The sequence below is a fragment of the Panthera onca genome, chromosome C1 (assembly GCF_046562875.1).
Source record: "Panthera onca isolate mPanOnc1 chromosome C1, mPanOnc1 haplotype 2, whole genome shotgun sequence".
NCBI lineage: Eukaryota > Metazoa > Chordata > Mammalia > Carnivora > Felidae > Panthera > Panthera onca.
The window spans coordinates 911,259-924,723 of record NC_138346.1 but is presented as its reverse complement, the minus strand read 5'-3'; the positions used below and the strand labels follow the sequence as shown (position 1 = coordinate 924,723).

The 13,465-nt window shown below is 61.1% G+C and overlaps 1 protein-coding gene across 1 annotated transcript in view; it reads left to right on the top strand.

The window, feature by feature from the left end:
* ANO7 (anoctamin 7) overlaps nucleotides 1–13,465 on the top strand; it is a 29,662-nt gene that overhangs the window by 1,605 nt on the left and 14,592 nt on the right. Inside the window, exons 2-9 of the mRNA XM_078450630.2 lie at nucleotides 1,106–1,217; nucleotides 2,476–2,533; nucleotides 6,858–6,997; nucleotides 8,899–9,006; nucleotides 9,574–9,710; nucleotides 10,455–10,512; nucleotides 11,228–11,338; nucleotides 12,252–12,417. Coding sequence (XP_078306756.2) covers nucleotides 1,106–1,217; nucleotides 2,476–2,533; nucleotides 6,858–6,997; nucleotides 8,899–9,006; nucleotides 9,574–9,710; nucleotides 10,455–10,512; nucleotides 11,228–11,338; nucleotides 12,252–12,417 — 890 coding nt within the window. The remainder of the gene's footprint in view (nucleotides 1–1,105; nucleotides 1,218–2,475; nucleotides 2,534–6,857; nucleotides 6,998–8,898; nucleotides 9,007–9,573; nucleotides 9,711–10,454; nucleotides 10,513–11,227; nucleotides 11,339–12,251; nucleotides 12,418–13,465) is intronic.

The window sequence follows — 13,465 nt, the reverse complement described above, 5'->3', positions numbered from 1 at the left end:
GGGGGGAGAGGGACTCCAGGGAGGCTGGGTGAGCACCCCCGGACCATCAGGGCTCCAAATGCCCTGAACTATGGGTTAAGCTCCAACGTCCCCCTGCTACCCAGAGGCCTGCCCGGGCCTCGGGGGTGAGAAGAGCCAAGGCTCGGTGTGGCTCTGGGCAGGGCGCCTCCAATCGGAGGGACAGCCAGTGGAGCCACCACGGAGGAGGTCACTGCTGTGGCCTCATCCCCCGTCCTCTCTGCACCGAGCGCTCACCACAGTGGGGAAGGCTGCCAGCTGGCTTAAGATCCCTGAGACTTCTCCTCCAGGAGGGCCTCGTGGCCCACATTGTCACAATGCCAGGCCCTGGCTCAGGGCCACCTGGCACCTCAAAGACTCCGGGCTGCGGGCTCACACCTCCGCCTCCCCCAGGTTATGTGGCCTAGACGAGCTCTCCCCAAAGCCGCCCGCGGCTTCTCCACCTCAGCCCTCCCCGCCTCCACGGGCCTGGTGGTGGCCGTCAGTGCCTCACCCGCGCTGGGGCAGATGACTGGCCCCACTCAGAACCACCCCTTCTGGGCCACAGGGTTCCTCTTGCTCTTTGCCAACCTGTCAACTGGGAGAGTGGCATCTGTCCTCCCCACGGAGGGCTCCTGAGGCCAGATGGGGAACACACAGGGTCAGCGTGGCCGGGCCAGCCTCCCCAACGGGTCCAGGACCCTCCCCCCACCCCCCCGCCACTGGGAGGAGCTGAGGCCTCGAGCCTATTAAAGGGTATCACCCACTCCTCCTGCTGGGGAGCAGAGCTGAGCCCACCCCACAGGGCCTCCTCCGGCCCCCACCACCCCGGGCATTGCTGGGAGGGAGGGAGGCACACGCTGGACAGGTGCACAGACGGACAGCTGCTGGGCCAGGCCCCTGCCCCCTCCCTCCTCCTCCCTGGTCGGCCCCTGGGGAACCTGCCTGTGGTCTCAGGAGGGACAGTGCAGCCTGGCGCCGGCCCTGGCTCCTGCCCCAGCCTGTGCCCTTGCCTGTGAAGTGGGTTCACATGGGCCATGCAGTGGTATGGGAACCGAGCCTCATGTGCCCGCTCTGTCCCATCCCCACCCGGTGCTGTGAGGTGCAGGAGTGGGATGCTGCGGAGACAGTCCCCGGAGGAGGACAGTACCGTCCTGATTGACGTGGCCCCCGAGGCCGAGAAGGGCCACACTTACGGGAGCACAGCCCCCACCTCAGAGGTAAACCTCAAGAGGCAGCGTCCTGCGTCTCCTCCCTGGGACCCAGGCCCGCGGTCTGCTGTAGATTTAGGAGGTCTCTCCCTGCCTGGGCCTGAGCCCCCAGCCCCTGGTTGGACTCAAGGACCCTGAGGACAGTGGCTACAGCCGGAGCCCCGAGCCTGTGGGCAGACGTGGCACCCACAGCCCACCTCGACGCCCGGACCTCCTGCGCCCTCGAGCTGCCCCAGTGCTCGTGGTCAGGTCACCGCCCAGGTCACCGGTCCTCGGGGATGTGCAGACGACCAGGGGGACAGGCTGGGCTCGGGCTGGACTGGGCGGGGACTCAGCAGTGGGAAGGACAGCGAGAGGGAAGCATCGGGCATCCTGCAGGTAAACCAGAGACGCTACTGAAAATGCCGTGGAGTGCGCCCCGTCCGCTCGGATGTACACGCAGCGTTGGGGAGCAGCCCGGAAGCAGGCACGCTCCCGACAGCCCTTGCCCCACGGCAGGGTCGAGGACGGCAGCTGTGTCCACGCTGTTTTGTCACCTAAAAACGTAGACGGGGCACATCGAAGGTTATCAGTGCTCGCTCTGGCGGGGGGCCGGGGTGGGGGGCGGGGGGAGGGAGTGGCTTGTGGGTGCGTGTGGCAGCACGTCTGCACGCGAGGATGGTCAGAACTCAGAAGTGACCCTGGTGGAGCCACAGCAGCCCGAGGGCAGACGCGCTTTAGAATTCAGCTCAGGTCAGCATTGCTGTTAGCGCAGGGTTCAGCGTCAGCGAAGGTTACGTTCTGCTGGATCCCAGGCTAAGGTTAAGCTTGCGGTTAGTCAAGGTCGATGATTGGGGTCTCCTGGGGCTAGTGAGTGTAGATGCCTCTTACCAAGGGCTCTGGTCCCTGCCAACTTCGAGAAACCCAAGCTGATTCCACTCTCTGGGTGCCATGACTGCCTCTGGGTGGTGCACAGAGCACTTCCAGCCCCCGGAGGCCCTCGGTCACGGGCACCCCTGGGTCGTGCCCAGGTCACCTACAAGCCTGACCGTTGCCCACAGCCCAGCCAGGTGCTTGGAGGCCCGTGTGGTCTGCGGGAGGCTGGAGGGGACGTGGGGCCGGCCTCCCCCGCCGGACATGCCAGCGCCTGTCCACACTCTGCCCACACTCGGTGGCTGCGTTCTCGCTCGTCCTCCTGTGTCCCGGAGGAGGAGGGTGCGGGGTGGGGTGGGGGGGGCGAAGTGCCAGCAGTTGTCAGATGCCGCCATCTGTCTTCCTTTCCTTCCAGCCGAGTGGACACCGGGAGGCCGCCGGCAGGGTGGGGAGCCCCTCCAAGCCCCGAGTAGGTGAGCCCCTCCCAGTGTCTGCCAGCTGTTCCCGTGTTGGTCCTGGGGGTGGAGACGCAGACGGGATGCCCACGGGTGGTGGCAGGTCACCGTCCTCAGCAACCAGGCCGCCGCTCCCTCACCCGGCACTATCTCCTGAGCCGACTCGGTGCCAGCCGCCGTGCCGGGGGTGTGGGGAGGGCCTCGTGGCGAGCAGAGCACAGCCAGGGAGATGGTAGGGAAGTGGGGGGAGTCCTCCCTGAAGGGGGGCGGGCTGAGAGGCTCTGGAGGGCCAGGGGTGGGGCGGCCCGCCTCTCTCCTGCTCTGGCCTCAAGACAAACGCAGACTGTCTCTCGTAGCCCACACCTTTTCTAACCTCAAAGTCCATTAAGCTCCACTTATCCTCACCCCCCGCCCCCGCGGTACCGTCTGCCCTGAGCCCAGAGTGCCGACCACCCCCTGCCTGGGCTCCCTGCTGCCACCTCGCTCTCCCTGCGGCCCAGAAAGTAGACACCCACCAGGACAGCTATTATTAAAAATAATAAAACAGAAAATAACCAGCATCGGCAAGGATGTGAGGAGATTGGAACCCTGTGCACAGCTGGAGGGAAGGTGAATGTACAGCCGCCGTGGGAAACGGTGTGGTGGTTCCTAAAAATTAAACCAAGAGATACCATGCGCCTGGGAGACTCAGCGGGTTGAGCATCTGACTCTTGGTTTCAGCTCAGGTCGTGATCTCACAGCTGGTGGGATCGAGCCCCGCGTCGGGCTCTGTGCTGACGGTGCGGAGCCTGCTTGGGATTCTCTCCCTCCCTCTCGCTCTGCCCCTCCCCCGCTCATTCTCTCTCTTCTCTCTCCCTCCCTCAAAAGAAATAGATAGACTTTAAAAAAAATTGAAAGAAAAAAAGAAATACCATATAATCCAGCAATCCGACTTCTATGTGTATCCCCGAAAGAATCGATGACGGGTGTTTTGCTTGTTCCCCCTTTGTGGCTTTTGTGAGGACCGCAGCAACAGTGGCCATTCGTGCACAGGGTTTCACGTGGATGTGCTTGATTTTCTTGGCCATGGACACTTGAGCAGAATCACAAGGTCAGATAGTAACTCAACATTAAACTTTTTTTTAGTGTTTATATATTAGAGAGAGAGAGAGAGCACATGCACGAGCAGGGGAAGGGGCAGAGAGAGAGGGGGACGCGGAATCGGAAGTAGGCTCTGGGCTCTGAGCCGTCAGCACAGGGCCCGACGCGGGGCTCGAACCCACGAACCGCGAGATCGTGACCTGAGCTGACGTCGGACGCTCAACCGACTGAGCCACCCAGGCGCTTCAAAGTGGAACATTTTTGAGAAACCACCAAACTATTTTCCAGAGTAACTACCACCTTACAAAGCACAGCCGTTGCGCAACGTCCATCCTAACCTGCCTGTTGTCTGTGTGCCGACTGCCCTGGTGAGGATGAAATGGCATCTATCTCGTTGTTTTGACTGGAAAGTCCCTAAGGGCTGAATGATATTGAGCATCACTTCAGGGCCTTATTGGCCGTGTATATGCCTTCTTTAGAAAAATGTCTATTCAAAACCATTGCCCATTTTTAAATTGGGCTATTTGTCTCTTTAATGTTGAGTTAGAAAAGTTCTCCCTTGCCAGATATATGATTCCTAATATTTTCTCCCATTCTGTGGGGTATTTTTCACTTTCCTGGTGATGCTTCTGAAGCATATGTGTTTTTAATTTTGATGAAGTCCAATTTATCAGTATTCTCTCTTATCGCTATGCTTTTGGTGTCATGTCTGAGACATCGTCACCTACACCAGGTCATGAAGATGTACCGCTGTTTCCTCATCAGGGCTCTATCGTTTTGGTTCTTATACTTAGGTCCACCATCTTTCTCTGGTTATCTTAACTGCACTTTGTATATGGTGTGAGGTAAGGGACCAAATCATTCTTTTCAATCTAGGTATCCACTTGTCCCAGCACCATTTGCAGAAAACACTTTTTTTCCTATTGAATTGTAACGTCCCCTTTGTAAAAAATGGATTGACCATAAATATGTGGGTTTTTCAGAATCTCAAATATACCCATTCATCTATATGTCTGTCCATATACTGGTACCACGCTGTCTTGGTTATTCTAGCTTCATAGACAGTTTTGAAGTCAAAAAGCGTGAGCCCGACAGCTTTGTTCTTCTTTTTCAACAGCGTTTTGTTCATTCGGGGTCTCCTCTTATTTCCAAATAAATTTTAATCTTGTCAATTTCTGCAAAAAAAGAAACCATTAATAATAAGCCAGCTAGGATTTTGATAAGGATTGTGTTGACTCTGTAGATTAACTTTGGGAGTGCTGCCATCATGGTAATATTAATCTTCTCATTCATGCACATGGAATGTCTTTGCATTTATCTGCTCTTTAATTTGTTTCAACCATATTTGGTGGCTTTCAATGTCTAAATCTTGCACATCGTTTGTTACATGTGTTTGTAAGTATTTTGTGTTTGGTGCCGTTCTACACGGAAGTGGTTTTCCTCATTTCATTCTTAGCTGGTTTATTGCTAGTGTATTGAAACCCGGTTGATTTCCATATGTTGATCTTGCATCCTGGAGCTTTGCCAAACCTGTTATTAGTTCTAATAGTTTGGGACTTTGGATTTCCTGTATACAAGATGGTGTCGTCTCTACATAGAGACAGTTGCGCTCTCATATTTTCCTGTGTGTTTCCATTTGGGTTCCCTCCTTGCACATCAGCACTTCCGTCCAAGATGATCTTGTGCAGACGGAAGAATTTCCTTCAGTAATTTAGAGCAGGTGTGCCGGAACTAAGTCTCTGATTTGTGCTGTTGCAGAACGTTTTCGTGAGCCTTCGTTTCTGAAGGACATTTCCACTGGATCAGGAATTCTGGCGTGTGGCATCTGTCCCTCAGCACGTCAAAGATGCCATCCCGTTGTCTCTTTGTTCCTGTTGAGAGATCAAGTGTATATATCACTCTTGTCCCCCTGAAAAACAGTGTGTTCTCTTTACTCTTGCTGCTTGGAAGATTCATCTTTGTCTTTAGTTACAGCAGAGGGTGCGCTGTATCTTGATTTTCCTAAGTGTAGCTGCTTGATCCTGTTTGGGAATCACTTTGGAGTCAGTTCTTTCATCAGCTCTGGAGATTCTTGACCGTTTTTCTTCAAGGACTGCCGCTCTCCTACCCTCTCCTGGTCCTCGGCTTGCAGCGCATTGGGCCTCTTGACCGGGACCCCACCCTTCAGGTACCATGTTCCATTCTTTCCGTTCTTTTTACTCCGAGTTCAGTTGGGATGTTTTCTGTTCTTGCTGAAGGACCGGTCTGTCCTTCAGTCTGCCAGAGCTGTCTTCCGTTGTGTCAGGTGCTGCGCATGCTGTTCTCGAACGTCTGCTTGATTCCTTTTCTTAGATCCGAAGTCTCCCTTGACGTAATTCCACTCTCCAACCATTGCCCGTCCTGGACTCCTTTCTCGGCTTTACCTCCATCACTGTTCCTCCTCTCGCCCCGTTCTGCGAGTTCCACCATGTGGCTCGTCTCCGGGTCTGTTTCTGCTGATTTTATCAACTCTGCCCCCCCGCCCCGGTGCGCCCCTTAACTCCTGTGGTGGAGTCCCGGCTCCTGGGGTAGGACCCGGAGTGTCACCTGGAAAGCCAGGGCCCTCACCCGCTGCCCCCATTCTGCCGCTGGAGCCCTAGCGCCGTGCCTCCTCTGGGGTCTCTGCGCCTCAGCGGCTCCGGAGCCACAAGGGCTCTGTCCTCTCTGTCCTCTCCACATGACACCCCTCGGGCCCCAGACCCCCCTCCGCAGCCCCCAGTCCTGACCTCACTCATCACTCAGCAATGCCTCTTGGGCTCTGTTGCCCCGCCCCGCAGTTTAGAAACAGCTCTTAGGGAGAACCCCCAAGTGAGTCTGGGCTCACCCCTGTGCTCCCCTACCGTCAGATCTCAGAGGCCCTAGCCCTGCACCCGTGGCTGTCTGGTGCCAGAAGAGCAGGGACTTCCCACATTGTGTCCAGCCTTTACGGTCTCCGTGGCCGGGAGGAAATTCTGTGATGGCTTACACGTGAAGTCCTTAAAGCCCCCTGTGGGGGTTTGGGACTTACCTGCGGGAGTGGGAGCCACACAGGGATCTCAGGAGCAGGCCCCAGCCCGTCTCCGGCCCGTCCCACCAGCCGGTGCTCCCAGCGCTCCCAGCCCTGAGCGGGACCAGAGTGAGGGCCCGGAGGGAGACACCCAGGAGCAGGGCGAGTGTCCGAGAGCTCGGGTCCCACTTCCCACTTGGAGCCTGGGGGTCCTGGCCGGAATGCCAGCCCTGCCTCCGTCCCTGTGGTTTCTGGCAGACTTCGTCCTCGTTTGGGAGGAAGACCTGAGGCCGGGTCGGCAGCAGGGTGGCGCCGGCCGGGACGAGACAGACACGCGCGGTGCCTGGAGGGAGACCTTTCTGGATAACCTCCGCGCCGCTGGGCTACACGTGGACCAGGTACTTGGGGTCCGTCCTGGGCCCTGCATCCGTTCAGTGATCCACCACCTTCCCGACAAAGCCCGAGGGCGTGGGGTCCAGAGCCCCGGGATGAAGCAAGAGCCCAGTTCCTGCTGGGAGCCCGGCCCCTGTGCGAGCCCCCTGTGCCTATGGGACCACCTAGCACAGGCTGGCTCAGCACCTGCCCCGGTCCCGCCCCACGCTCGCTCGTGGGAGCCAGAGCCCTTCAGACCCACCGGCCTGACCCACCTCCACCGAAGTGTCCCGGTGTCACACTTGTGATGATGACTGTGTGTTTCTAGAACTGAGCAGCTAAAGCAGCCCCTCCCTCACTGTGTCGCCTGTGCCGGTGACCCCACTTAGACCCCCTCCAGCAGTGGCAGGGCACCCTCTCGTCGTCTCGTCCCCGAACCCTGGCTGGGCTCACTGCACGTGTGTCCCCCACCCTCTGCCGTCCCCAGGAACGGACTCAGCCATCAGGTGCCCTCTCCCCGCCCAGAGCAAAGCAGCCCCGAATTTTACATTCGTCACATTTTCGTGTGTTTCTCATCATGTTAGCGCCACCTTTATGTTGCAAACAGTACAGCTTGGTTTTGTTTGAACTCGATGGAACGCACTCGGGCTCGGTGTAACCCCTCCTGACACCATGCTTGTGAGCTGCACCCATGTACTCGCTGCGGGGCTGCTGCCCTTGCCCAGAGAACCCCCGCGTGAATGTGCCCCCACTTACCTCTCCATTCCTGTGGGAGGACGTGTCGGATTTGCTGACCTTCCCCACCCCTGAGGCCCCTCCAGAGGGCCGTAGCTGTTGGCAAACATACCCACAGCGGGATGGTGGGGGGACAAGAACAACACCCTCTCCCCTTCGAGTTTGGATCCGCCTGACAGTCTGGTGAGTGGGGACGAAAGGTGTCCCCCCCCCTTATCTTGGAGAAAGCTTTGGCTCATGGGTGTGGCCACATGAGATTGCAAGACCTTCACCCAGAATGGGTGGTCTTACCTTCTAGTGGGTCACCGGAGGACAGTCGTAGTGGGGGTCACAGGAGGACAGCCACAGGGGACAGCAGTGGGCGGCCGCCCCACCACGGTGACTGACGTGCCCCGAGTCTTCAGTCTAGGTGGCAGCTCCCGGCGCACGGCACAGCCAGCCGGTCGCCCGAAGCACCGCCGAGCCCATCCCGCCCCGGGCGTGTCTGCTCCAGTGGGCCCTGGGCGGAGGCTGACCATTGGCATTCAGGGAACCCTAAAGGCTGTGACGCAGGGAGGGCTGAGAGCACCTGAACTAGGCAAGGTTCTGGAAACCAGGCCCCAGACCGTGTGCACCGGACCGGGGTGCCCCAAGTCCCCTCTCAGAGCCCCAAGAGCGCCTGTGACGTGTCTCCACATGTGCGCACGCATATGACAGTCACGCCCATGCACTAAACACGTGTGCACACATGTGCATGCATAACATAGAGGCCCAGAGGCCTGTCCAAGGACAAGACCATCGTTCGGTCTCTGCAAACCGAAAGCTGACTCTATTGCCTGCTGACGTCAGGAGAGTGGGGCGGGTCAGCCACAGTCTCTGGACGAGGCAGGCTTTGGGGGAGGGTGTGTTTGGTCCTGCCAGTCCCAGGGGGCGTGGCTGACGCAGGCTGGGTGCCGTCCCTCCGTGGCCGCTGGGCTGGTTGCTGAATGGGGGCGGGCACCGCCCGGTCAGCTCTCGGAGGCACATTCAACAGGCAAGTTGTCATTTATGGAACAGACTTAAAACCGGTGCTGCTTACTTGTTACCATGGCTCCAGAAGCATCTGTCTTTCCCAGGAGTGTAAGTGGACACACGGGCACGCACTCCAAGCGTGCACACACACGCATAGGTGCACACGCCCCTCAGGCTCTCATGGAGCCCTTGGTCTCCGCAGCGTGCTGTCCAGGGTCAGAACGGAGCAGTGCAGTACGTCCTCCTCAGGGCCCCCTGGGCCGTGCTCTGCTACTACGCCGAGGACCTGCGTCTGAAGCTGCCCCTGCAGGTGCCCGGGTGTGCCCGGGGCGGGGGGAGGGGGTCCTCCGCAAGCGAAGGTCGCTCGTGATGGCGCCCTCATACCACGGCCAATACCAACACCCCTGGAGGCTCCCGCTCGGTGTCCGCGAGGGTCCCTCCCACCCCCATCACTGTGCCCCAAGAAGCCTTGGTGGGCAGAGAGGGTCGAGGTAGCGGGCTCGGGGGGTAGGGAGTGTGCATAGGAGCCAAGGCTCTGAACTGGCCACCTGGACTCCTCCAGGCCCAGACCCCAGAGCCCCCCCCCCACCAGAAACCACCCACTGGGGGCCAGCCCCAGCCTGGGGGACACGGGGCGAGGGGCAGCACTTTCCAGGTGACCTCCGGATGATATGCCTGGGGGCTGCTCCCGCTGCCCACCATGGCCCAAGGCCCAGAGAGCGCCGGGAGCTAGCCCGGTCAATCCCCGCAGGCTCCAGAGCCAGGGGAGGGCGGGCAGGCTCCCTCTGCCCACTTTCTAAACCCACGCACCCCCACCCCACACGTGGTGCCCGCCTCTGCGTCCGAATCCGCTCAGGAGTGCAACCGTGCCCTCCAGGAGCTGCCCAACCAGGCCTCCAACTGGTCGGCGGGCCTGCTGGCGTGGCTGGGGCTCCCCAACATCCTGCTGGAGGACGTGCCCGACGTGCCCCCCGAGTATTACTCCTGGCCGTTCAAAGTGAGCAAGCTGTCAAGGTGAGACAAACGTCCCCCAAACCCGCTGGGCGCTTAGGTCCGTTTCCCTCTCAGCTATTGGTCTGTGGTGGGTGGGCAGGTCCCTGCTCTGCACGGTCTTCAGGGCTCAGGCTCCTTGCTTCTGAGGCAGAGACAGGAGGCGCTGTCTCGGCTCGGGAGGCGCTGTCCGCATGCACGGGACAGCCCAGCCGCACGGCCACCCCAGCCACAGAAGAGGGGAGTGTCCAGGGGCGGTGGGGACCCCTGTCGGTGACCAGCACCGAAGCTTCGCAGGTGGTCTTCCTGCCCGTGCCGAGCACGCCTCCTTTCGGGGGGAAGCCAGCGGTCCTGGGGCTTCCCAGGATTCCGGGGGCCCAGGGAGGGCCCCTGGCCGATCGTCCATCCGCCCAGGCCACCACCAGGCACCACCCACGAGGCCACTGACCCCCTGCTTAGAGTCTCAGGGGGAGCGTGGAAGGCTACGGGGCTCCTTGGTGAGCCTGGTGCTCCCACACGGGCTGTCGGGGGGTGCGTCCGTGCTGTCCGGGGACCCGGCTGTGACCTCCTGCCCCCAGACTGGAAAAGGCAAAGCAGGAGTTGATTGTGCTCCCAGGTTAGGGGTTGTCTTCCCAGCTGCGGGATGAGGCTGTGCATGTGCGCCCGTGTGCACCATGTGTACTCGTGTGTGTCCCGTGTCACGTGCCCGTGTGTGCTCTCCTGCATGTGCGCAGGTTCTCGAGTTCTGCCCTTTTCCCGCGCCCTCAGGTTCCTCGGCAGTGACAACCGAGAAAGCTTCTTTACCAGCACCGAGCGGCACCAGATTGTGAGTGTGTGGCTGTGGGCCTCAGACCTCCCGGCCCCGAGCCGGGAACAGAGGGGAGCCGAGCCGTGGACGCAGGAAGACTGTCCCGTGACCGGGGCTACCCCCCACCTCACGGCACAGCGGGGGCCCCGCTCGGCACCCCTCGGGGCCCCCAGGACCCTGAATGGACGCCACAACTGTGGCTTGAGGCCACAGACGGCCAGAGGCACCAGGCCCGGGGGAGGGGAGGTGGTGGTGTGGGTCCTGCTGGCTGGTGAGGAGGGGCCGAGGGCCAGAGCACCGGCACAGCCACAGCACCCCTGAGAGATGCCCTCCAGGAGGCCTGTTCCGGTGGCCTGTGGCGGGGAAGACGCCAGGACAGGCCTGCCCCGCGAGTCCCCCGCTGACCACCAAAGAGCAGGAGGCCATGTGGGCTGCCCGGGGGCCAGGGGCGGTGCCCACCCCTGACACGGGCACCCGGGTGGAGGCTGTGACCCTGAGTTGGGGCCTGGGTTCAGATCCAGACTGGACTCCTGTGATTCCAGTGACTGTGGCCAAAGTAAAGTGGGGCGTCGGGGACGGTGGTATGTGTGAGCCAGCCACGTGCGGAAGAGCTGGACCCACAAGGCCTCGTCACTGCTTGTCAGCAGAGGGCTCGGCCGGGGATCAGCGGGCCGGGATGGTCCTGCCCTGCTGGCACGTGACAGGTAACCGGCACTGTTCCCACCACCCCTAGCTGTTTGCGATCCTGGCCAAGACCCCATATGGCCACGAGAAGAAAGGCCTGTGCGGGATCGACCAGCTGCTGGCGGAGGGTGTCTTTAGCGCGGCCTTCCCCCTGCATGATGTGAGACCAGGGGCTTGATGGGGTGGGGTGGGGCCCTGGCCTGGGCATTAGGGTGGGTTCCTGGTTGAGGAGGACAGCCGGGTCCTGCCGTCCACCTCCGGGCACGTGGGGCAGCGGCCCCCTCTGTGCTAGGCAGCTGTGGTCAGACGGGCGGCCCAGGCCACGCTCGCCACGCGACAGGGCCACACGAGGGCCCGTCTGAGGCTCTGGTGGCCAGATGCCACTCTCCTTGCCATGTGACGGGCCCAGTAGCCCTCCCTCCCTGGACAGCTTCGGTCTCGGGGAAGATGGGGAGGTCTCCTGTGCCCCTCTCGAAGCCAGGTAAACTAGGGCGGTACCAGGGAGTGGCGCCTGTTGGCCTGACCAGGGTCCTGGCAAAATGTCCACCAGGTAGGTCAGGAAGCTGTTTTCCGCCCGGCCCCCTGCGCAGTACCCACCGCGAGTCCTCAGAGCTGCACAAAGAGGGTGGGGCCTGCAGGGTTAGGGCAGGCCGGTACCCACAGCTGTGTGACCGTGGGGACTGTCCCTCCTCCCCAGACACTGCCTAGGGGTACATAAGGCAGCGGGCGGGATCGCAAGTGCTCCCCGGCTCTGGGAGGCGCTGCTTTTCCGTAGGCACAGCCGGCCCCACTTGCCCTGAGGTTGCTGTGGGCTGCACATCTCTGGGTGGCAGGAGCCCCTACCCAGACATGCCTCCTGGTGTCTTCCAGACCCTTCCCTGCCCTGGTCCCAGGCCCCAGGAGCCCTGGCTGAGGGGCTCAAGGCACACAGCCCTTCCTCAGAGGCCTTCTTGGCCCCTTGGCCCCCCCACACCCCTCTTTCCTTCCTCAGGCAGCCCTCCTGAGCCCCACACCTACAACAGTGCCCGGTCGGCCAGCCTGGGTCTCCCCGCCCGACAGCTTCTTGTCCACAGGGCCCGTTCAGGACACCCCCAGAGGGCCCTCAGGCCCCAGGCCTCACCCAAAGGCAGGTTCTGTACCGGTACTGGGCTCGCTGGAGCCAGTGGAACAAGTACCAGCCTCTGGACCACGTGCGCAGATACTTCGGGGAGAAGGTGGCCTTCTACTTCGCCTGGCTTGGTGAGTCCTGCCCCCCGGAGGAGAGCCACGCTGGCGCCTCCTGGGGAAACCCTTCCCAATCCCCAGCCTTACCTGCCCAGCGACCACCAGCCCCAGTAATATTCCTGTGGCTCTTCTGGGCCCTAACACCCCAGCAAGGGACTAGGAACACCCCTCTGCAGGTAGGGCCCTCCTGACTCAGCCCCCAGTGTCCCCAGCCCACCAGATGCAGCCCACGAGGCCCTGGGCCACTCCAGGAACTCCCGACCAGCTGAGGTCACCCCTGCCTGGCCAGGGTCCAGGGCCAGCCACCCTCTCAACACCTGCAGGCAGACTGGCACCTTTGGAACGACCTTCTTCCCTGGGCAGCCTGGGCTCCTCTGCCCCCTCACAGGCTCACCCCCATGAGCATGGCCCTCTCCCCACTGTTCTGTGCCCCAAAACTTCTGAAGTCCTTTCTCATCCCTAAACACAGTACCCGTGCCCTCCAGCCCCGGGCATGGGCAGCCCTTCAGTCGTGCTTGCATGCATCTGTTCAGGCCTCAAGCCACGCTGGGGATGCTGTGCGGCACGCAGGGACTCTGCTCTCATGGAAGGCACCAGCCGTGGGTGACACAGAAGGAGAGGCCACCCACAGCCTCTGTGGCCCCAGAGAGGGCTGGGAGGGTGGAAGGGGGCACCAGGCCCAGGCATGCAGCCCAAGGCATAGCATGTGTGCGAGGACCCCAACGGGGCCGGGGGGAGCGGGGGCCATGGGACAGCAAAGCCAGGTTGGAGGGCCGCAGACGGCACGAGGACAGGGTCTTCATCTGGGTTCCAGACAGGCCGGCCTTCTACGGAAGTCCCTCTGCCCGTGCAGGATGGGGCTGGAGGCAGACCCATGGGAGACAGTGGGGTGACCCCTCGAGGGATTGGGGGTAACAGGAATCTGGCCACAGTGGGTGGGCTGAGGCAGAGGGAAGCATCCAGAATGGACCGCCATCGGTCTCCCAGGGTGGAGTGCAGTGAGCCGTGTGCTGCCCACGATGGGGACGTCCATCCCAGGCATGGTGCTTAGAGACCAATTGGA